General features: G+C 32.4%; 3 protein-coding genes across 7 annotated transcripts; 1 reads left to right on the top strand and 2 right to left on the bottom strand.

Moving 5' to 3' along the window:
- The first annotated feature begins 1,870 nt into the window (after positions 1-1,870).
- Positions 1,871-5,572, top strand: LOC100812366 (protein kinase APK1A, chloroplastic-like). Of its 5 annotated transcripts, none has more exons than XM_006591840.4 (8): positions 1,871-2,150; positions 2,302-2,370; positions 2,864-3,369; positions 3,487-3,522; positions 3,867-4,002; positions 4,087-4,229; positions 4,322-4,445; positions 4,894-5,572. In XM_006591840.4, the coding sequence occupies exons 2-8, from the start codon at positions 2,337-2,339 to the stop codon at positions 5,304-5,306; spliced, it is 1,392 nt and encodes a 463-aa protein (XP_006591903.1). In that variant the 5' UTR covers positions 1,871-2,150; positions 2,302-2,336; the 3' UTR covers positions 5,307-5,572. The 5 variants fall into 5 exon arrangements, with proteins under 5 accessions (XP_006591903.1, XP_040863042.1, XP_014619830.1 ...); XM_014764344.3 differs by having other exon boundaries at positions 1,932-2,192; XM_041007108.1 differs by lacking the exon at positions 3,487-3,522 and having other exon boundaries at positions 1,931-2,192.
- A 1,049-nt stretch (positions 5,573-6,621) lies between these two features.
- LOC100811825 (serine/threonine-protein kinase PCRK1) lies at positions 6,622-9,000 on the bottom strand. The gene is made up of 3 exons (XM_003539624.5): positions 8,207-9,000; positions 7,729-7,851; positions 6,622-7,492 (listed from the first exon to the last, which is right to left on the bottom strand). The coding sequence occupies exons 1-3, from the start codon at positions 8,849-8,851 to the stop codon at positions 6,914-6,916; spliced, it is 1,347 nt and encodes a 448-aa protein (XP_003539672.1). The 5' UTR covers positions 8,852-9,000; the 3' UTR covers positions 6,622-6,913.
- A 9,525-nt stretch (positions 9,001-18,525) lies between these two features.
- EXP5A (expansin-A4-like) lies at positions 18,526-20,535 on the bottom strand. The gene is made up of 3 exons (NM_001256049.1): positions 20,385-20,535; positions 19,934-20,252; positions 18,526-18,835 (listed from the first exon to the last, which is right to left on the bottom strand). Exons 1-3 carry the CDS (start codon positions 20,533-20,535, stop codon positions 18,526-18,528), a joined length of 780 nt encoding a protein of 259 aa, NP_001242978.1.
- Positions 20,536-24,803: the final 4,268 nt, after the last annotated feature.

Here is a 24,803-nt window from a genome sequence, read left to right as displayed (position 1 = left end):
TTTTGGTTCAAAGTATCAAAATTTGAAAAACCACTTTTCTAATTTTGTAATAAAAAAACATGTTACTGATAAATTGATTTTAACCAAAATCAATTCTATAAAATCAATTTGGTATAAAATTAATTTTATTAACATACGTTTAAACATATTATGTGTCCAGTTGCGCATTCGCAACTTACATTTTGTCAAATTTCGGCGTTCAATTAAAAAATTCATGCAAAAACTAATTATACAATTTGCTTCAACTGAATTTGCATCCATCTTTTTGACACACAGCCAGATAGACCGTGAGTTGGTAATACTTTCAAATCCACTATTTTAGTCCTTAAAATTTAAAAGCATTTGAATTTAATCCGGAAAAAAAATCATTTATATTATAAAGAATGAACTAAATTCACATATTTTTTAAAATCTAATGATCAAAATTGACGATTTGAAAGTATAAGAATTAAAAACAAATTTTACTAAAATTCAAGAAGTAAAAAAATATTTTATAATTGTTTTAGACATGCTAATGAACATATTCTCTCTATAAAATTTCACATGTTAAAAAGTTGAATTATTATTTAGAGAAGGAGAAACACTACATAGACACGTACCCAACACGAAAAATTAAATGAAGCCAAATATCTAACACTTCAACCAGTTGCGAATATTATATTAATTATTCCTATATTTACTGTAATTAATGGGTACCACTTCATAGCAGTTGAAATTAGCAAGAGTGTTAATAATACTGATTAAGTTTTAAATTCTTTATTATATCTTATGAAATGACTAATAATCGACATATATTAAATTAATTATTGTTTGTGTTGTTATATATTTGATATACTATTATCTATCAGAATTCTAAAGCAGGCTAGAAATAACATTTAATGAGTTATCCAAACCGCCCCAAAATTAGTATCCACAATTTATTTGTCAATTTGGTGATGAACGCAAAGCAAGTTGCTCGGTAAGAAATTTAGAAGAATCTTAGTTTAAATAACAATTTAACAATCTTTATCTGTGAGAATATAACAATTTAACAAATACGACGAGGGTATTTATAAATTATAAAATATTAAAATGAGGATATAGAAGAAGAAGACAAAGGGCATTGCGTGAAGTGTCGTCAACATTAAGGACCAAGGGATCCAATTCTGCCCAACATGCAGACAAAAAAACTAGGAAGCTTACTTGCTACTAGGGCTATAGATAATACGAATCTTATGTAGGCTTTTTTTATCATCTGGGGCAGTTTTTTTTCTTTCAAAATCATCAAATGTGGATACTTTTAATTAATTTTTGTTTAGGGATAAATCATAAACTTAATTATGACTTTATTAACACAAGTTATACATTTTTATATTACTTCAATTTACAAATTAGCACCTACTTATTTAAATTTTGTGTAGAAATATAATAAGTAATCCACATTATGTGGATTTAGCATATCATCATTCAAATTCTAATATTTTTATTTTCATTACTTTATAAAGTAAATATTGTTTAATAAAGTCAGTAGAAATTACTAAATAAGTACGAAATTTGTTTTTTTTTCTTACTTTATTTTGCTGGATAATACTAGAACATGGCTGGCGCGCGTTGTGTGTTGATTCATGCAATGGTGTGACATGAGTGATGGAGCAGAAGAAAGAATTTTCAATGACTCTCAAAAATGATTGAGGGCCCTCCATAACTTAAAACTATCTATCTTAAACAGCTTTTAAATTAAAAATTAAAAATAGACTTTAAGGTATTTCAACAGCTTTTTTACTTAAAATTAACTTTTAAAAAATATCTAAACAACTTTAACTTGATTTTAAAAGATTTTTTAATTAGCTTTAATTATAAGTTCATAAAGGCTGGACCAAAAAGATGGCATGCAATGCAATGCCAAATGACTAGCCATACGCACCTTCCTTCTTCCTCTCTATCTCCATGTCTTTACTTATCCTTCCAAGCTATTATCTGGATCTTCGGTCAACTTGTTGTTTAACTTCTGAATAGTTTCTCTATCTCTCTGGGGACCACACATCACACTACAACCACTAATATTAATTAATGCCTTGCCTTAGTACATCTCAGCACGCTTTGTGTCTCTCCTCTACGGCATATCCTTTCTCCTTCTTCCTGTATCCTCTGACTTAATTTACTACAAACAGGTTCTTCTTGGCCTTTTCTTTTCTTCATCCTTCATGTTTTTTGTATGACATCTTTTTTAGCCTTCTTTCCAATTCATCATCATGGTTTCTGCTGGTCCTCCTCATATGAATGGTCTCTTTTTTTTTTTTCTTTTTTTTTTGTGACCTATAGGCAACAAGGCTCAAGGAATTAGTATTGTTTCCATCATGGGAATTTGTTTGAGCACCCAAATTGAAGCTGGTACATATTCCAAACTTTTGTTTACCTTTGCCTCCATCCTGAATTGAGTTTTGATTACATGTGCTTTTGTGTTGATTGATTTTGGTGTTCTCCACTTTTAAGTCACTCTACTTCAGCTTCTTCTCATACCCTTTTTTGGTTTTAAAAGACCACATGGAGAGAATTTTGATAGGACAAAGTTGTTTTTACCAAGTTTGGCTTCCTTGCTGGCTCTTGTTTAATGGGTTTGGTTTGCAACTAGCCTCTTTCAGTTGTTCTTTTATGCCAAATTTCTCGTTTCAATATATTGACAACCTCTCCTTCAGTGCTTTCATCTAGTCTTAACTTAGGGAATTTGACTGTTTTCTTCATAATGTACTCATATGATTCATAACCATAACATTGTCTAAGTATATCCAGTTTGCTAGCTAAGTGAATTAATGTTACAAAAGTGTAATAGGACATATAGTTTATGAAAGTTTAACATTAATTGTATTGATATATTTCATCTCAGGGCTGAATTCAAAGCATGTGAGTGTCGATGCAAAAGATCTCAGCAGTCCAAGCAGTAAAATTACAAAAGATCTCAGCAATCCAATTAGCAATAAAATTACAGAAGATCTCAGCACACCAATTAGCAATAAAATTACAGAAGATCTCAGCACACCAATTAGCAATAAAATTACAGAAGATCTCAGCACACCAATTAGCAATAAAATTACAGAAGATCTCAGCACACCAATTAGTAAGGTCTCAGAGATCTTAGTGCCTCTGACTCCTCAGATTGAGGGTGAGATCTTGCAGTCATCCAATCTGAAGAACTTTAGTTTGACAGAACTAACAGCTGCCACAAGAAATTTCCGTAAAGACAGTGTGTTAGGAGGAGAAGGTGATTTTGGATCAGTTTTCAAGGGCTGGATTGATAACCACTCACTGGCTGCTGCAAAACCTGGCACGGGCGTTGTTGTTGCTGTGAAAAGACTTAGTTTGGATAGCTTCCAAGGTCACAAGGATCGGTTGGTGAGTTTAATATTCTTCTTTAACCCCTTTGATTTGCTCCTGCTAATTAAGAATCAAACACTGCCTCTGTTACATGTTTAATTTTTAACTGTGTTTGAGAATATTTTTACCATATAGGCAAGGCACGGTATGACTCATGAAGCAAGTCTCGAGGTGCCTAATCTCATCCATATTAATTTCTCTTCTAAGCTAAACTCAATCTGTTTTACATGACAACATTTTAAACGTGTCATGATTTGTAAAGTATAAAGATCAAATAATATGTACGGGTCCTTTAAGAATATTTTATACTGTGGTTCAATCATAAATTATCTTTTAAACTTTTTGTTAAAGATGTTTTTTGATTGATTGACAATATAAAAGCTTTTATAATCGTAGTACATGCCTGTTAAATTCATAATTAATAATGTTATGAATATTTGGAAAACAGAGAAGAGTTTAAGTGCTACCCTTATATGGGTTTGCCTTACATTGTTTTAATTTCTTTTCTATTTTAGGCTGAAGTGAACTATCTAGGCCAGCTTTCTCATCCTCATCTAGTGAAATTAATTGGGTATTGCTTTGAAGATAAAGACCGACTTCTGGTCTATGAATTTATGCCTCGTGGTAGCTTGGAGAATCACTTGTTCATGAGTGAGTTTTTCATCTCCCATCTTTTCACATTGTTGAACTTGAGAAGTGTGTGCATAACATTTACATGATTAATTGCTGTAACAGGAGGGTCATACTTTCAACCTCTTTCTTGGGGTCTACGTTTGAAAGTTGCTCTAGGCGCTGCCAAAGGGCTTGCATTTCTTCACAGTGCTGAAACAAAAGTGATATACCGAGATTTCAAGACCTCAAATGTCTTGCTGGATTCAGTATGTGCCCTACACACACATGACAATGTTTCATGAATAGAGGAAATTATAAAGATACCATATCTGAAGATTCCCTTGTTGATTTGATTTAGAATTATAATGCAAAGCTTGCTGATTTGGGGCTGGCAAAGGACGGACCAACACGTGAGAAAAGTCATGCCTCCACCAGGGTAATGGGAACCTATGGATATGCAGCTCCTGAATATCTAGCCACAGGTATTAATTGTGCGTTTAAACAAATGTTTATTTATTATCTAAAATCGGCATTCGTACTACTACTTAATTCGGTTCTTGGCATTAAAAAAAAACAATTTGACCTTTTTCATTATGAAAAGGCTAAGTAAGCCATTGACTTTGGCAACTATGGTGCACATTAGGGACCCCTTAACTTCATATTTCATTTTTATTTTGAGTGCATAAATTTATTCAAGATTCAACTCAATATCATTCTAGCCAACTCGCCAACGGGGTTGGCGTATCTGATAAAATCTTTCACTCACACTAGCTTTGACTTGGGTTTGATTATATAAATCTGATAATATCATTCTGGTTACTTACTAGGGTCAGCCTAATGAGAAAGGATTTAGTTAATTTACTTGAGATCCTAGCTGGAAATGACTAAAATTATCATTTTGGTTAATGACTAAAATCTATGTTGGTGAAGGTAATCTGAGTGCTAAGAGTGATGTCTTCAGTTTTGGAGTAGTCCTGCTGGAAATGTTATCTGGCAGGAGGGCTGTGGACAAGAATAGACCATCAGGACAACACAATTTGGTGGAATGGGCCAAACCATACTTATCCAACAAACGCAAACTTTTGCGTGTGTTGGATAATCGTCTTGAAGGCCAATATGAATTAGATGAGGCATGTAAGGTAGCTACCCTCTCTCTGCGATGCCTTGCAATAGAATCAAAGTTGAGACCAACCATGGACGAGGTTGCCACGGATTTGGAGCAGCTCCAGGTCCCCCATGTGAAACAAAATCGTAGAAAAAGTGCTGATCATTTTACCCATGGTAGAATTGCCACTGCTTCTGCTTCCCCGCTCTCACGTGACATTGCAAATACACATCCTTGAAAGCTGCATGTTTCCACATGAACTCAAACATGTTCATATCATGCACACATGTTATCTAATAGGTTTTACATATCTTAGTACATTGCATGTATATATTTCAGGTTCTGTTTGTTATATATATAGTCAAAATGGCTGGAACTGCAGGTACTTTCTTATGTGGCTCTGGTTAGCTCAATTTTGTTGTTTTTGATATATTGGTGTAAAGTTTCCTACTTTATTTTGTTACACTTGCAATGTGCAGCTTTCACATAGAAATTGTAGCAAAACTAGATCCTCTTGACCTTCAGTGGGAACCTTACATAATTGTCAAGATTTTTTGCTTTTTTTCGGGGTTGCTAAGGACTAGTAGATGCAAAGTTGTGCTTGATTGAAACTTTCACAACACGAGAGAATTGTGGATAACTCTCTTCCTTCAAATCAAAGTCACTGGGGCCGTTTATCGTGAGACATTAAAAAGCGACTTGATGCATGATTCACGATCAATTGAATGAGTTTTGGGCACGCTCTGGGGGCATTGATCAACTCTGTCTATAACCAACTTTATGATGTTCTTGGTACAACCATAAAGAATAATGTGTGATAAATGAAAAGAGTAAGTACATAATTTTATCCAAACAGATAGTGGTTATCCAGACCCTGATAGATTAATTTTTCCAAAGAAAAAAGGAATTTTTCGAGTCTTGATAAGTATCCCTAAAATAAATTAGTTTTTCCATCAATTAAATGTAAATTTATTACATTCTTAACATCTTGCGTGTAAACTATTTTGAAGTTTTCATTAAATGTAAATTTATTACATTCAAACATATTGCATGCAAACATCTATTTTTTTTTAAATTTTGAAAACGATCAAATGAACGAACTTATTGATACTTTCCTTACTTTATACCTGTCACTTTTGAAGAAAATTTATTATCTGTCACCGTTGAAAAAATAGAAGGAACAACGGTATATAAAATGTCAAAATAATAAATAAAAGAGATAAAGAACATACTAAAAATATTACAAATAATATAAATGTGGAAATTAATATTTTTTTTCTTAATTTGTATACTATAACCTTTAACGAGAGATAAAAAGATAGGAAAGAAGTATTCAAATATTCATTTTGATACTATATAAGTGAACAGCAAACATTTCTACAAAAGCCCATGAAACCAAATGAAACATACCAAAAGTCAAACCGGTGTGCTCTAAGCTGAGTGCTATCGCAGTAATGGCATCTTGTTTTACGAATAGAACATTTACCTTTTGATAGAAAACTTGATATTAAATATTCATTTAATCTCTGCAAGTTGAAAGACTCAAGCGAGTATAGCTGAAATGAAACATTTAATTCCTTTTATTGCCTAAATACTCATTTTGAAGACTAAATTCGATGTTACTTTTGGGAAGGCCAAATCATTTAATAAATTATAGCTTTCCTCAAAATTAACCTGTACATACAATTATTAACTGATACAAAATTGGATATATACCAGCATGTTACCTGTGTGCCTGACAATGTCGATTTCACAGAGTGAAAACTATGTGATCAACAAACATTGCTATTAGCAGGTGACTGTAGGGGAAGAAGATTTTTCTTTCCAAGATATACAGGTCACTTATCACCAAGTTCTTACTAGCCCAGGTGCCCAACTTTTCCAATCCAACCTTCCAACGGACTTGTTTCTTAAGCTGACCATGTCTTTCAATTCAAAAACCTTCTTCAGGTAATTGTTCCCTTGTTTAGCTGCAGGTTCAGGTTGAGTGTCCTCTACAGATAACTTTTCTTCTTTTTCTTCTCCAGTTGCTGCTACAGCAGCTTGGGGGATGTGTTCATCATGAGGAACTGTGTCATTAATAATGCTTCCAAGAGACTCAACCACCTCGCTCATTTTTGGACGGGATTTCGGCTGCTTCATGAGGCACTTGTTTGCTAGGATTGCAAGTTTATGAGCTGATTTGATGCAGTATTGTCCCTTAAGCCGGGGGTCTAATATATGATGGAACTTTCTAGGATCAGAAACATAAGGTCTTACCCAATCCAAAAGCTTTTGCTCATTTCTTGGTAGGTTTCTCTCTACAACTCTCCTCCCAGTGATAAGCTCATAAAGAACTACACCAAAGCTCCACACATCACTCTTAGCAGTTAGCTTACCAGTCAGAACATACTCCGGCGCAACATAACCTATGGTGCCGACAACCTTAGTGAAGAAATAAGTCATTTATTTTGCGTAACAGCAAAATATCAGGAACAAAACAAAGATTCAGACTTCAGATTATCATTGTAACTTTTTATAAATTAGAATCATTCACATTGAATATGGTGAAATATAGTTAATTTACTCAAAATAAGCTGCCAGAAGGCACACTATTCTGATGTTGTCATGCAATATTGTAAATATAATGAGTTTTCTCAAGAGTATAGACAAATTCTTACTGCTGTTGAAACATAGCCAGACCCTTCTGAGGGTCCTTGCCTAGCCAGCCCAAAATCAGAAAGCTTTGCATTGAAATTCTCATCCAGCAAGATGTTGGATGTCTTAAAATCCCGAAATATTAGCTGCACCAGTAAGAATGGCAATCATTAATAATGTGTTTCCCCAAAAGTTCTCAGTGGATTTTAGCATATGTGAAATGCTGTAAAAGATATCCATAGTACAAACCATCCACATCCTTCTATTTATGACAAAAACTCTCTTCCATAAAGATATCCATCCACCCAATTCACATTTAACCAAAATCAATTCTGTAAAACCAATCCAAAATCAAGCATGCAAATGTTTTAACCACAACTAAAGACCCACATGCTTTCTTTTCAAAATCACATAAATGATCACAGAGACAAAACCTAAATAACCTAATTAATACGACAAGGTAAAGAAAGTCACAATCTCCATCACAAACAAACACTGTACCTGAAAATCCATTTCCTCGTGAAGATACGCCAAACCCCTCGCCGCATCCCGCGCAATCCTCAACCTGGTCCCCCAAGGGATTATCGTCGACGGTACTCTTGCAAGGAGATGATCCTCCAAGCTCTTATTCGGCATAAACTCGTAAACCAAAAGCCTCTGAATCCCTCTCTCATCGTCTTCGGCACAGTACCCAACCAATTTCACCAAATTAGGGTGCTTCACGACACCTAACAGGTTCAACTCGTTGATCCACTCCTTGTGCCCTTGGTGGCCGTTGCGGTTCAGCTGCTTGATCGCGACGTCGTTTTGGTCGAGGAGGCCGCGGTAGACGGAGCCGAACCCTCCCTCGCCGACGAGGAGGGCGCGGCTGAAGGCGCGCGTGGCGGATTTTAGGTCGGAGAAAGAGAAGAGGCGGAGGTGGTTGGCGCGGCGCTGCGCCAGGAAGTGGTGGAAGTCCACCGTGTCGGAGAACTCCGTTGATTCGGAGTCGAAGTGGGAGCGGCTGGTGCTGCGCGTGTCCATGAGGCTCAGCGAACGCGCCCACGACACCCGCGAGGTGGAGCCGCCGCCGCGCGAACTCGGCGGCGCCGCTCCCGCCACGGAATCCTCGTCTTCTCCTCCGTTTGAGAAATAGAAACACTTCATTATTATTATCAGAAGAACATTCCACACAGTAACTTGCAACTCAATGTTTCATTGTTTCAGACACAGACAAAGAAAGGAAATTAGTATGAAGAAGAAGATGGATAAAAATACTACGCTTTTTCTCCCCTTTTTATTTCGGTTTGGTTTTATTCTTCACCTCTACCATCATTAAATTTTATACTTAATTTATTAGATCTATTAGACTAAATTAAATTGGTCAATTTGATGACATAAAAAAAACTGTAAATATTAATATTATTTGTATGAAAAAACTGACAAAATAATCAATGCAGTGTAATATAAATACTTTAAAAGAGTAAAGTGGAACTGTTTATCAAATTGAAATACAAAAAAAAAAAAAAGAGATATGAATATATTTTAATATAATATAAATGTATAAATTTGATTCGAGTAATAAAATATGGATTTCTCGAAAATGATACGTTTTTGGTAAGCAAATGATGCGTTATTATTTACCCTTTTTTTTATCATTGAGAAAATATTATTGACCCTTTACTTGTAATGGAATAAAATTTTATAGGATCTCAATTATGCTATTGACATCTTTTTTATAATGTATAATGAAAATTATATCAGATAATACTAATTTATTTATAAAGTACAAGAAGGAGGCTATTGGCTTTGTTGTGGTAGAATGAAAAAGAAAACGAAATGACAACAGAAGGAGAGTATATTATAAGAGAACGTCGTGCCATTCGCTTGTTTTTCTTTGTTTCCTTATAGACTAAGAATCGAAATCTTTAACTTTATTTCATAAATATATTCCATTTTAAATTTTAAGACTGTAATTTTTAGTTGTTTAAATATTTAAATTTATACAAAAAAATAATTCAGGACTTAATCTTGCAAAACATTATTTATTTGAATCTTTTAAACATATTTTTAATTAATGAGTGAATAACGTTTTATAAAATTAAAGATTAAACAAGATTTTATAAAATTAAGACTTTTTTTCAAAGGATTATTAAATTAAGACTAAAGACTTCTAATCTCATAAAATTAAGAGTGTTTATATTAGAAAACATTCTCTACATATAAATTAAAACAACTATCTCAAATGCGTTTTTTTTTTCGATACTAAATGCTGCGTTTTTAAGAGCCATTTTTCAATAAAAAAAAATTAGGTACTTTTCTTTAACTATGCTATTTAAAAAAAAATCAAGAAATCAAAGTGACAACTTTATACATATCATTAAAATCAAGAAATAGATTAAAAATAAAGTAACAACTTTATAATTAAAATGTGAAATCAAAAGTATACACGTAAGAAAAATAAACCATAATTACACGAAAGGAGAAAGAGAATAGGGGGAATTTTTTTTTAGAAAAAAATTAATTTTATCTATTTATTTACTTATTACTAGTATTTTGTTAAAAATGATTAAAAAAAGTAGAAATATATTATTAGTACAATAAGTAAGTTAGTCAACAATTTATACAGTTAAGAAAGGTAGGAAAAAAAAAAGAAAAAAGAAATATAATAAATGAAGTGAGAGAAAATTCATATTGTATAACTTTTTTTTGGAGGAAATATTGTATAACTTATGCATGAATAATACTAATAGCACGTTTGAAACTTGTTCATAAATATTTTCTCTCTCCAGTAAAAAAAAAACAAAATATTTTCTAAAAAAACTTGTTAATAAATAAGGAATTATGTTTAAGATATGAAAGTTATAATTATTAATTTTTTTAAATCACACGTAAGATGTAGAAAATCATATTAAAGATCTAAAACTAAATTGAATATTTCAAATTTTATTATCTTTTTAGCATGTAAACTTTTAGGATTTGTTTTTTTTTTGTTTTTAAACTTTTTTTTACGTGTTAACATTCTTTAATTTCTTAATTTTTTTTACTAAGAATGAAGAAGTTTAATGACTAAAAATAAAAGTTTTAAAAATTTAAGAACAAAAAAGATAATAAATTTAATATTTTTTACATCTAAAAAAACATATAACAACTTTTTGAATTTTATAGTCATATATGTAAAATAATTTTACATTTTTATTTAATCATAAATTTATTGTTTCATATAATTTTTAAGATCGTTATTTAAAATAATAATAAATTTATTATATATAGTAATATATGATTAAATGAAAGCTTAAAATTATTTTATAATGTAATTTTTTTCTCTTATCTTTTTTTATTCTTAATTTTGGTAGAGCTTAGTATTTTATTTGTCATCACCGTGGATTGTGTGACTGAGTAGTAACTGCGGGACCTTCATATTCAACAATAATTATACTGAATAAATAGATTTGTTCGTACGAGACATTCAGAAATCGATTCCTCAAACATAAAAATATTAAATTTAGTATATCGACATTCATGGATAAAAATATGATAAATTAATCTTATAAACAATTTGATATTGAATTAATTTTTGAAAAGTATAATTTATTATTAAATTATTTTTTAAACATTACAAATAAAATAATTTCACAAGATGAAAGGATTAATTTATTATATATTTTTACAGAAATTAAATTTTTATTTTATATTTTTTATGAATTCATTTATCATACTTTTAAGAAGAATGAATTTAATTATTTATCTTATTATCATCGTCACCAGACGGCGGTGGGGTCCATGTGATGGAAGAGCTGAAATCGGTGTAGCGAAATTTTGCACACATTTTGCCGTTGTTGACGCCGTCTTCCCTCAAATGACACCATTCTTTCTTCAAATACGAAATGTCAGTTGGAGTTCTTTTACTTATAAGCTATTATTATTTTGAATATTTTACAACCAAAGGTAAAAAAAAAAAATCAGCCACGAAATTTCTTTTCAAAAGTTAAAGAAAATCAAACGTATGCTAACAACACAAGACTTTTCCTGAGCTTATTTCCAATTGTAAAAATAGAATTATAATGTATAATAAATGTATTGACTTTTGAAATAGGTTACTTAAAATTAAGTGGTCACAAGACAGAAGAGCCAACTTAACTTTTTAGAAAAAAAAGAAAACTGCAAGAGTCCCATGGTCTTATCCGATATTAATACTTGTAAGATACTATTTATCACTCGTGCCATGTAAGTTATTAGTAGCATTCCCCTCATTCATTATATCAAGTTAGATTACCTTATGCAATGAATTCTCCTCGAAATTTCAATATAGCATTCATTTACCTAAAGAATCAAAGTCATGTGAGGACACGATAAGCTCATTAATCATTATATGCAAATTTAACGCTACTAAGCCTTGTCATTACCAGTGACGCCAATATAATGATGTAAATAACTTAAAACTTCAAGTGTACTACTGCTTCCACTTGATTTCTACTTATTAATGATCTCTCGACACATAACATGGTGATGATATATGATAACTACGCATGCAAGGTGTCTCTCGGTTGTTTTCTCTTAAGTAAAATCTCTTCTTACATATGATAAATTGTGTTTATTGTCTGAAATATTTCGTATTTGTATAAATTCTTAGTTTAAAGTTTTTTAGTTGTGCTCCGAAAATAATTAAACTATACTCGACGAAAATATTTGGGGTTGTCAATAATGTGCTTCTACAGCCTTTTACTCTCCTAAAGTATAATTTAGACGATTTATTTTGTTAGTTTTTTTGGTTAAGACCAATTTTTTTCGTGAGGACCACTGTTACCAACATTCTTGTTTTTCGCTATTTATACACCAATTTTTTTATTCAGCAAGGCCCAATGGGGAGTGCCAAAAGCCGAAAGTCCACTCTTGTTTGCCTATAATTTTTGTCATAATATTATTTAAGGTTCCTAACTATTTGCTTTCTGTGCACCCCAAGTATATTACAGTTGTCCCATCCATGCACTTGGGGTGCACCAAAGCAAATAATGAGGTATGCTAATTAATTACGTTTTTGTAATTACACACTAGGCCTGTTTATCATATTAAATTTTGTTCTTGCCGTGAATAAATTTTGTTGACTCGACCATCTTAATAGGCTGTGATGATGGATAATTGGTTTTGAGATTTGATAAATTTTATGTGTCTTGGTATGAGTAGTTTAAATATAAATCATGGTTTCGTTGTAAGAGAAATCAAAACTATCAACGAGAATCACACTCACACCTAGAGCCCAAACCGAAAATACATGATAATTGGAGGAGAAATTGAAATATTTTTTTCGACCTTTCGAATTGGTCATTCCAAAAGCAACAGGGAAGTGCAGGAAGCAATAGCCTTGAAACTCTTGTTTAATCACTCGCAAGAAAAGCAGGGAATGATACGTTTTCAAATGGGTTACTAAGTTGCTAATAAAAAGGTATTTCTTCATCCACAATTCATCTCCAATATTTTGGCTCTGTCTTTCCATCGAGATTACACAAATGCTTTGCCAACTCACCATACATATTGATGCCAAGATGTGCAAAACGAGTTGGGTCGAGGTGAATTTCGTATAGGCTACATTTTTGTTGGTCTAGCCTAACTTGTAGGCCCAAATGAGACAGGACACATCAAGTATCAACCCATTTTTTTGTCTTAAATTTATATTCATTTTAAAAAGTAATAATTCTTGCCAACGATTCATGGGCATTTGTATCATCCACTTCCCATTTTAAATACTGCACCTCTAAGAGAAAGCTGAATGGACAAAAATGTCCTGTCCTCTTTCTTCTATCTTCTTCCTCTCTTGTTCTCTCTCATCGTGACCACAACATTGTACCGGTGGAAGTGTTCCTCAGCGGTGTACCTGGTGGACCTTGCATTTGGGCAGATTTCCACAAGGGTGGGTTTGGGTGACAAGACCTACCTTCCAAGAGGAATCACTTCTTGCCCACCCAATCTTTGCATGAGCGAAGCGCATTTGGAGGTAGAGGCCGTCATGTTTGGCACTGTTGGAAATAATCCAAGTCCCACATTGGCTAAAAGTAATCCCACATTATAATATATAAGTGAGGGACAACCCTTATCCCTTGAGTTAGCTTTTGAAGTTGAGTTAGGTCTCTCACATTATACATTCTAAGATGGTATTTCTAATCCTAAGACTTAAGCCTCTCACATTATACATTCTGAGAGGCACCTTGGACATTAATATTCTGGAACCCAACACCATCTCTCTCAGCCATGTGAACTGTCGCTAAGCTTTTCAAACAGTCTTTTTTGGAATAGGAGAAATACTATTTTGGAAGTATATCCGTATTATTGAATAATTTATTTCAGAATAGAAAAAATCTTTTTTGGAATTACTATTTTATAATAGAAAAAAAAATCGTATTTTGAAATATCTATTCTGGAATAGTTGTATAATTCCGAAATACAAAGAAAGGTTAATATGACTTCCCTTGTATTTCAATGGGGCTTTTTGATGGAGTGGTGATTTAGATGTCACTTGACGACAAAAGAAACGAATGCTAGAGATGACACTCGACGCAAATGGGAGGACCTTGTGGAAGTGCAAGAAACAAATGCAGGCCAGTTTGGGGATATTTCAAAATTGGGAAGTGCAGGATTCAAAAATAGGAGGTACAATATTCAAATATCCGATTCATGGACCCACTTGACCTGTTAGCCCAGTTCTTTTTACAGCTTATATTTAAGAGTCTGGTCCACCATATTAAATCATATTTAACAGCTTTACGTCAAAAGAATGCTAACGGAGTTACATGACAACTGAAGGTAGATATTAAAATATAAAAGAATTATTCGTTCAGGAGTTAAAACCTAATATTTTTTAAGTATAAGATCAAAACGATAAAGTTGGAACAAGTAGAGAGACCAAATATATATATATATATATATATATATATATATATATATATATATATATATATATATATATATATATATATATATATATATATATATATATATATATAGCGCGATAAATTGTCTTGTAACGCTGTGCTTGCACGTGATGGGAGAATGGTGATAGCCAATTTAGTATGAGTGCAATAATAATAAACCTACGATCACAAGGGCCTTCATAATTTGTTTTACCTGTTCCAGTTGTTTCTTTGGCACGTTTTTTAGTAATGATAACACAATTGCAGGTTCTCTGGTATGAAAATGTTTTTAATTATTTTTTGTTCGTATATTTTAAATAATTACAAAAAAGGTAATATTTATTTATATTTAAAAATATTTAAAAATAAGAAAATATTTTTTTTATTTTATAATCTTTTTACAATATCTTAAAATAAATATTTTAAAGCTATTAATAAGGCTGGTCAATATTTATCTATAGGTCTAAAGTGTATTTTCAAAAAATTCGTCCAAAAGAATAAAGTGAATTTTAAAATAGAGTATTTTTAAAACAATTTATTGAAGTCATTGTGATTTTATTAAAATTTATTTTAAATTTTTTGAAATGAAAACTCACTTCTAGATTATTATAATTAATATTTTAAAACATTTTTAAAATTAAAATATAATCTATTTATTTAATTTTTCTTTGGACATTATTCGTTTAAAAATCATTATATTCAGTTGGTTGGGTAATGTGAATTGTTGAAAACTTTCTAATATCTTAATTTGATTGTAACGAATACAACAAAATCTGTTTTAGCTTTAGAACAAGTATAAAAATTAACATTAGCTTTTGTGTTTGTGCGTGATGATTTTCCATGGAGAAAGAATTTGATCCAGCTTTGTTATGAGCTTTTGAGAGTAAGTAGTTAAGTCACAGGTAGGTATTTAAAGACAAGATGGCAACACACAACTTACTTGTTTCGTCTCCACGCGCGTACGTGGCTATTGGTTTCGCTCAAGCTAAAAGCAATTGTTTCAGAAAACCGAATGGAAGAAGTGGAAATATATATCTATATGTTTTTATGATTATGTATAACTGAAATGAATTATGAAAATTGTTTGTCAAGTTAGAAAATTTAACATCATGGGCATAATCATTCCAAATCTGCAGATGACATGCGTTCTTTCATTCAAATTCTTATCCACGATGTGGACCTTGACATTAATTTTTTTGCTCTAGATTCATTTTAAGAAGCTTTTTTTTTTGTTGAGAGGTCATAAAGACCAATTTGCTCCACTTCCCTTTTAGTCCAGTAAAGTTGCAACTAGAATTTAATCCTACCTGCTTCAATTAATCAATTCAAACCTTTCATTTATTATTTGTTAAAAAGTTGTTGTGATGGTTATCTTAGTCAATAAGCATTTTATGACAAATGCTATTTTTTTATTGGTTAATAAATAAAATATTAAATATATTATTTAAAGTAAATTACATATGTCTCTCTTCATGTTTAAAAAAATTACATATGTCTCTTCTTCTTTTGAAAAATCTACATATATTTCTTTTAAAGTTTAAGAAAATTACATGTATCTCTCTTAAGATTTAAGAAAATTAATAATATCTCTTTTTTATTTTTAAAACCTAAACAAACTCTCTAAATGTCGTTTAAGCATTTGATAGTAATAAGTCATGTGCATTGATGGTTTTGATTAAAAAACGGCTAAATTGTTTTTCATTCTCATAAATATGGAAATGTTTTAAATCCATAATTGCAATTTTTTTTTGTTTATTGTTCCTCCTCGCAAAATTTAAATCTTTTATTTTTTGGTGTGAAATTAGTTAAGAACTTACATGCATGTTATGGTAAAAAAGTGTCAAATTTTTAAAAGTTCTACATCGACTATATGCCCAACATACATGAATGTTGTAGAAAGTATCAAATTTTTTAATTTTTATATATTACTTATATGTATAATTGATATAGATTCTAAGATAGCGTACACTTAAGTTCATACATACTTGAACCTAACTCTGAACAAAAAAGTAACATATTTAAATTTGATGATAATGAAAAATAGATAATTTTTTTGTCGTAATGGATTATGAGCATTTTCATATTTATGAGAACAAAAAATATATTTTAGTATTTTTTAATTAAATTGTTAATACATAATTTGTTATTATTAAATGTTTACATGATATTTATCAGATTTGTGTAAGTATTAAAAATTAAAAAAAAACATGAATAATTTCCTTAAGAGGAATGCTGAGGTTAAACTCTTTGAGAGTTTACTTACTTTTTCTAATTGGTCTAGCCCACCTCATTTTTTAAAACCACTATTTGTCTACCGATTCTCCAAGTTTAGTAACTTTATATTTTTTTAATCAATTTTAAGATGCAAGCTGTCATCCTCACTGCACAACACAAACCATTGGTTCACCGAAATCAAAGTTGTATATATATTTTCCTCTTCATCATAGCTTCCTTTTTTAATTGATTTAGGTTGATATCTCTATTTTTTTAACTGGTTCTTTTCTCGTTTTGTACCCTCAAATCTTTACAAGAAATTTTGGAAAACCAAATAAAGGTGTCTCCAACTGATGTGGTTATGCAATTCAATACAAGTAATATGCAGATAATGTGTAACAAATTAAATAGTATAGGCAGGATTTCATTAAATCTGAAATACCAACAAGAAATAATCCAAACGATAATAAGTTTGGCCAAAGAAGAGATACATTACAGAGAAGGAGATCACAAAATCCACACCAATCCCTTCAGTCCACTCGCTACCTAATTATATCCATCTCTTTTCCTCTCCTGCCCTCAACTTCCATGTAGCACCCCTTCCAAATATGAAAGTGACGAAGTTGTTGGTGCAAGAAATGTAAGGGCAAGAAGGGTAAAATAATGGGTAAATGAATTTGGACCCTACGCTGCAAGCTTGTTGCTTGACTGTGCCTGTGTGGGAGTTTTCCATATATGAAAAAGGGGCAACGCGTTAGGGTTGAAAATAAAAATTTGGGTCTTAAAAAAAATATAAATTTATTAAATCTGGAGTACAGTTAAACAAGTTAAAGTTTTAAAAAATAGGTGAGGTGGACCAATCGGGAAGAATGTATTAGCGGAATCTAATGATATTTACTCTTATTATATTCTTTCTTTTGCTTTGACTCTGCTAATTATTAAGTTTCTTTTAAAGATGTCACCGGATTGTTTGATGGGAGAGAAGAGAAAGGTGTAAAACTCACAAAAATTTGAAAATTTCTTCATCTTTTCTTCCTATTTGATCTCAACCAAAGGCTTTGATCTAAACCAAATCAAGGCCACCTGATCCACACATCCCCTAGAAAAGGAAAAAACGAAAGAGAAGAGAAAATGAGAAATGCATGTGAATGAAACAAACAAAACACTCATTTTCAATTATAGGGTTCTTTGTAAATTGCATTGGTTGGAAATCTATAATGCAATCTGACTGACTTGATTTCAATCATCAACTTAAAGAGAACAATAATGCAGTTAAATTCATAGAACAAATTTATACCATTAATAATATATATAACACCATGATTCTATAATAAAAAGCGCAAATTAGCTGCGGGCTACCATTTTGCTTAAGCCACTTCAGCGTTACCTACAACACTTTCTCTCATCCTTTCGCTCTCCCTTTCGCCTTTTCCATTCCTATTACGCCCCTTTGGTCTACGGTACAAATTAAAATACAACTTCACGCACCCCAACTATAATTATAAAACCCACCCAATCAGAAAAGAAAAAAAAAACACTAAAACCCAACAACATCTAAAGTCACAATTAAGAAGTTGTCACTCACTATCCAGTCAAACGACCATCTAGGAATAAGTAATTAAAAGGCGGGAACCTTGAAAAAAAAAGGATTACAATAAAAAAATATACATAAGCATGTCATTGATGTTGATGACATGGGTGGTGATTATGATTAGGGTTTTTTCAGACACGGAAATTCTTTCCGGTGAAAGTTTGACCGAATTGCCAATTGGGTGGAGCGATGTTCCACGAGGTTGAGGTGCGGCGGTCGCTGCCGGTGACACGAAAGGACAGGGCCTGGCCCACCAAAACCGCGTTTGACTGCCAGTTCTGACCCCAGTTACGGCTCATTGGCATCCACCCGGTTCGGGTGCCCTTCACGTACGTGCGCACGATATCACCCGCACCCGCTACGTTGCTAATCAGCACCAGGTTGAAGTAACGGAATCCGTTTATCGTGAACCTTATCCCTCCGTGCTTTCTGCATGGCACCCTGCGTAAATACCAACCAAACCTAGTCGTCAATTATTTTTTTTAACCTTTCCCCACTCCTTCAAAAAGTAAACTACCCCACCACAATATCCAACTAACACAGTTAATAAAGATACTTTATACTAGTTTATATAGTAGTACTTTATACTCGCTTAATTAACCTACAGTTCTAAAACAAGGTTAAGTAGATATCAATTACTATCAAATAAGAATGGACGTAATTAAGATTATAAATTTATTTGGTGCGTTTACGTACGTAACACATTAGATATGAGAATGCAATAACACCACCGAAAGTGACTAGAAAGTAAAAATTAATGATAAAAAAGGACCGCAATAACACTAGCTGGTGAAGGATGAAATTAAGGAAGATCCTAAATTGGTGAAAGGTTGAGTGAAAGAAACCCCGAATTTAGTGACAAAAATTGACCCTGCCCCACCCTCCTCCACTGAATTGAATCAGACACAGCCCATGCCGAAAACTGTAGAAAGCATAATGTTACATAAACAAATCACCGTCACATTGGCTAAAGTAACAAACCATATGGGAAATGAACTAACTAGTAACTACCTAGGGAATTTTTAGGTTCAAGTCAGTAGCTTCCTTTCTTTTCCTTTCAGTTTCACTCTGTGACCAGACGAGACCCCTACCAATTTTCGTGCCTAGTACACTTTATCAATAAGTCAATAATCGTACTTCCAACCCAAAAAGAACAAAAGAATCCAAAAATCACGTATGAGAGAAAAAAAAAAGTAACAAAAATAAGAAAGTAAAAAAGTATATAAAAAAACCACTATAATCATTAAAGATCATGCTCCAAGTATATGATAGCTTTACATTATCAATAAATAAGAAATAGGTCTTGTTAACCAATAAAAAAATTATAAATAATACAACTTTTCGTCTTCAAATATATATATATATATATATATATATATATATATATATATATATATATATATATATATATATATGTGAAACTGTTTTACTGCTATCATTATATAATTCAGTCTACTTTTATCAGTTTATTCCCTTCTAAGTTGACTAACAACAAAATGTGTATTAAAATGGATGTGTTAAAAAGAGCATGTTGCTAACCGGCGATAGGCGACGGGGACGATTCCGGCGCGGTATTCGGCGATTTTAAGGAACATGGGCATGGCGAGGTCGAAGTGAGGGCGAGGAGGGTTGCACCAGCCGCCATTGTCGTTAGGAAGAGCGAAGTTGGGAGGGCAAAAGTTGGTGGCGGTGATGAAGATGGAAGGACTGCCGGAGTGGCACCACTGCCTGTCGTTTGCGCACTTTATCTCAAAACACGCACCGCAGCTAAGCCCGCTGTTGAAGAGCGCCGTGCTCAATGCCGCCGTGTTCACACCATAACCCTGGCTGTACAGGTTTCCATACCCACACGCTCCCCCTGCAAAATAAAATCTCCTTAAAAATAGGCACATTGTGAGTACTAAGTACATGCTACATTCTAGGTGACACCAAATGAGATATAAGTTTGGTCTAGTGACAATGACGAAGGTGTTGGTGAGTTAGTTCAAACCCATGGTGCCGGAAGCATCGGAGCCTCCGTAGAAGGTGGCGTGGGCACTTTGCCATGCACCAGCAGAGTAAACCCCTGGGATTCGAGCTTGAACCATACATGTTAAGGAGATAATGAAGAAAATGCAAAGCACATTGTTGGCCACAGCCATTTTCTTCTTTTCTTTGTTTCTCTGGGAGATTCGGGGATTAGAGGTGATTGGTCAGTAGGAGAGGGTGGAGTACTTATGTAGCAGGGGAGGCGCTAGTGACAGCTTGCACTGGAGGGGCATTTTTTGGAAATTTCTTTTTAACTTTTCTATCATTATTATTAAATGCTACTTTGCATAATTTATAATAACATAATATTTTTCTTTTCATACAAAAACCACCAAATATATTTGCATTGTTACTGGCTACTCTAATCTTGAACACGTATTGATCACCTTCCGTTTACGTGTGGGCTCCACTACCCACACCACCTCACCTTCACCGGATTTCTTGGAGATTACCACTCACGCTCTTCACAAGCGAGTGATATGAAAACCCTTTTTTCTTTCTTGTACTTATTTTTTTACTAAAAAATAAAAAAATTCTCTCCAAATCAGATTTGATAACTTCACATGTAACACTTACATAATTATTTACAAATTACACATTCATAAAATTTTTACATCAGTGGTAAAAATTAAATTTATATTCTTTTTAAAATATGAATTTATTTATTATTACTAAATAAATCAATCTTTTTTATTCTTATACTTATTTCTTTAGTAAGAGAAGGATTATCTTTTTGTTATTTTTTTTCTTGTTTCAAAGTCCATAGAATAATTATTATGGTGAAGGTGCATGACCCTCTATCCAAATCCGATACGTATAGTACGTGATTGTTAAATGGAAACGGAAAAGAAAACAGAGAAATATAGAAGCAGAACAGATAACATGAAAAGGACAAGTAAATGAATATTTTTTCTAGTGGAATTAAGAATTTCAAGGACGATGGACAAAAGTGCCCCTGAAATTTTCTTCACATCAGGATTAGGTTACGTGACAACAACTACATTATGTGATATATATATTTAAAATCACAATTGTGCATAATGTATAGGTTTTATAACTTATGGCAACACGATTGCAATTCCAATTCCAATTTAAAATCATGCCCTGAAGTGAATGAATGATGAAGGAACAGGACAGAAACCGAAGGGAAGTGCTACCCAGCTGACCCTATGAGCAAAACGACACAAAGGGGATTGAGAATCCAACGTGTGGGGCGAGTCCTTTTTTTTCTCTATAGTCCCCGTAATCATCGCTCCTTAAACACCGGTCCCAATTGGCTTTAACTGTAACGTGGGTCACCGTAGACATCCACATTCTATAACCCTTTTTCTTTCCCCTCTCTCTCTCGAGCCGTAGACATCCAATGGCAAAAAGTATTTTATCATTTTAATTTTTTAATTAATGTCCTGGTGCGGTAAAGTTGTGTCTTGCTGACGTTGTTCATGGGTTCGAATTTGGAAACAGTCTTTTATTTAATTAATGGGGTAAGAAGTTTTTTTTTTTAATGTCCTTAGGACAATGATCAGTAAGACTCTAATAATATATACTTTTTGCTTCTGCTGCTTAATTTTCTTTACAAAAACTCTTCATTAACTTAGGTGAATTTGTTAATGAATTGGTAGGAGTATTTGAGAGATGCATAAAAACGAAAAATGGATAAGTAAATTATTACACAAGTAAAACGTCAGTCTAGCTGTAACTTTTGAAAAAAGAAAAAGAAATTGGAAAAGCAAATTAGCTGCATCGGATGCTCCAAATGCCAAAAGATGATTGAAGATCTGTGACCGGTTTCCTGTTTGTCTTCTTTGTAGTGTTATGATTCATCGTTTGAGGAGTCGTGGGAACCTTCTCATTTTTTGTCAAAATATGCCAAACAGGTCACATGGAAAAGGAGGGAAAATTTTGGATTCTCGGCCAAAAGAGTAAATTCGAAGTAAAGCTCAAGTTAAACCGAAAAAGCTCCACTTTGTCATGGGGTTGGTAGAAATTGCATTCCCAACGTGCATGATGTGTACTGGAACACAAATAGTCAAGCATCGATCCATGTCATGGAGACCGAAGACAATCCTTAGCTTTAATTAATATTGTACCTTTCCATTAACATTGATCATTCTCACTACTTCAAACTTATTTGTGTTTATTGGATGATCAATTTAAGATCTATTAACTCGAAAGTCAAATTAGATTGAAAAAAACAACATATTATACTTTCTCATTTGAATGCTTTTGGATTAAATCTCGTTTATGTGAAACCTGATCCGCTACATGAACAAATATATATTCAATTATATATGCATGCCACGGCCAATCAACATATATAATAACACTGATCGATACAATGTAAGTTGTAACACACTCTCAAACTGGATGAGAAAATAAACGTGGAACTTGAAACGGAAATTATAGACCTGCAGGAAGTAAATTAAAATGACTGGTGTGATAAATATGTTGATGTTTATTAGCATGGGAAGAGCCATTTTGACAGTAGCACTAAATGAAAATTGATCTGGGAGATCAGATTTTAGTCAAAAAGTAATTATTAAGAGGTGCCTGAGCCTGACATGCGTATACTTTATACATACTAATTAATCTTGTTCCATACTGAAATAAGACACAAATATTAGACCTAGTTATTGGCTTAAAATACAAGTCCTTTATTATTAGTACCGTTGAGTAAGAGGGTGCAGCATGCCACACTTGAATTTGCATTGTTCTTTATTTCAATCGGGACACAATTGTTAGTTTGTAACCGAAAATTGGGGGCCATCATGATCATGCACAGGTCAAAATTCAAATGGTGTTATTAATGCAACCAACCATAATATAATCAGGTTGAGTGGTCTTGTGGAAATATGATTATGAGAGGCAACTGAAGGTGAAAAAAAGGAAAGATTGCGTGCTGGGCATGGCGGGGTGGTGGGGTTGTGGCATAGTCATAGCTTTTTTCTCCCCTCCAAGGCACCCCAATGCCATGTGCTTCCCACACAGGTCGCGTCTAGAGAAGACACCAAACAAATTCCATACGCTTGGGCCAATAATCTTGCTCCACGTAACCTGTAACTTATTCATGTGGAGGGGTGTAGGGTTTTTATTTTTGGGGAATTTTGACTAAAAAAACACTTTCTTTTTATCATTTGTCCCCACATACGCAACCTTGTTATAAAGGCCGATAATACATTCTAAACAGTCAAACAATATAGGATTTTTAATACAAGTTCTACAGATAATTAAATAATTAAGAATCGTAATAATACATGATAAAACAGGAATCAAGTTTGAGTTTTCTTTATCAAATAAATTTAAAACTTATCCTCCACTAGTGCATTTTTTTTCTTTGGACTTTGATGATATGTTGGATGGAAGAAAAGAAAATAAAGAAAAAGTAAAACATGAATATCAATATATTTCTTTTTATTTGATTGAAGAAAAAGAAGAAAGAAAAGAAAGAGAAAAGTTGATTTATAGAAATAAAATTTAAATTTTCTCTCTTCTTATATGTTTTCTTCTCAATTCAAATTTAACTTTTTTTCTTTCATTTTTTTTCCTTCAACGAAAGATAATCTTTTTTCTCTTGACTATAGAAAAATTCAACTATAACAAATCAAGTCAATATCATTTTTTGAACATATTGGGTTCACATGTCATCCCACTTAGTTAATTAATTCAATCATATTTTCAACTACTAAAATAAAAAGTAAAAAAGACCTTGCACATTTCCTTCAATACTTGACTTTTTTCCATTGTAACGCATGTGATATGTTACGTGAGATATATATATATATAAAATGGGGAAATCAAAATAAGATCTAAATAAAGAATTTCATAGTTAAATTTCAGACTATTTATTAATAGAAATTCTTAAAATAACTCTACGTGCGATCATTTTTTACCATGTTCTTCCATGTAATTTTCAAGATCGATACTGACATCAACCCAAAATAAAATTTGAAAAAAAAAATAGTTAAAAAGAGGCTTATAGAAAAAATGTACTAGAGGAAAAAGAGAGTTTGATAGCTATGCAATATATAATGATAGTATAAAACAAATTTTTTTAAAGTTTCATGTGATATGAAATCTTCACTGTACAGATATAATTGTATGATTAACATTTAATTTTCAAGAATGTTAATCATAATATTAAATAAAGTTTTAAAAAATATCAAATTATTATGAAAAGAATAAATATTGATCATTGATTTTAACATGAATAATTAAAATTAAAACACAATTTTTTAAGTGAATGCATAGTTTCAAATCTTGACTATCAAAACATAATTGTATGATTAACGTTTAATTTTCTCACTTACATATCACATTAACTCTTTGATTATGGGGGATGGAAATGATTTAGGATGAATGCAAAAAAGTCAGGATGTTTAGA

Source organism: Glycine max, chromosome 12 (genome assembly GCF_000004515.6).
Source record: "Glycine max cultivar Williams 82 chromosome 12, Glycine_max_v4.0, whole genome shotgun sequence".
Lineage (NCBI taxonomy): Eukaryota > Viridiplantae > Streptophyta > Magnoliopsida > Fabales > Fabaceae > Glycine > Glycine max.
This window is presented reverse-complemented; position numbering and strand designations above follow the sequence as displayed.

What these genes read in the sequence shown, in the direction of transcription:
- LOC100812366 (XM_006591840.4), top strand. Translation starts at nt 2,337, where the DNA reads ATGGGAATTTGTTTGAGCACCCAAATTGAAGCTG. An exon ending in CTCATGAAGCAAGTCTCGAG is followed by an intron (nt 3,523 to 3,866) that starts GTGCCTAATCTC and finishes TTTCTATTTTAG; the next exon opens with GCTGAAGTGAACTATCTAGG. An exon ending in CAAATGTCTTGCTGGATTCA is followed by an intron (nt 4,230 to 4,321) that starts GTATGTGCCCTA and finishes GATTTGATTTAG; the next exon opens with AATTATAATGCAAAGCTTGC.
- LOC100811825 (XM_003539624.5), bottom strand. Translation starts at nt 8,851, where the DNA reads ATGAAGTGTTTCTATTTCTCAAACGGAGGAGAAGACGAGGATTCCGTG. An exon ending in ACGAGGAAATGGATTTTCAG is followed by an intron (nt 7,852 to 8,206) that starts GTACAGTGTTTG and finishes TTACTGGTGCAG; the next exon opens with CTAATATTTCGGGATTTTAA. An exon ending in CTGGCTATGTTTCAACAGCA is followed by an intron (nt 7,493 to 7,728) that starts GTAAGAATTTGT and finishes TTCTTCACTAAG; the next exon opens with GTTGTCGGCACCATAGGTTA.
- EXP5A (NM_001256049.1), bottom strand. Translation starts at nt 20,535, where the DNA reads ATGGCTGTGGCCAACAATGTGCTTTGCATTTTCTTCATTATCTCCTTA. An exon ending in CGATGCTTCCGGCACCATGG is followed by an intron (nt 20,253 to 20,384) that starts GTTTGAACTAAC and finishes TTTATTTTGCAG; the next exon opens with GGGGAGCGTGTGGGTATGGA. An exon ending in GTCCCCGTCGCCTATCGCCG is followed by an intron (nt 18,836 to 19,933) that starts GTTAGCAACATG and finishes GTATTTACGCAG; the next exon opens with GGTGCCATGCAGAAAGCACG.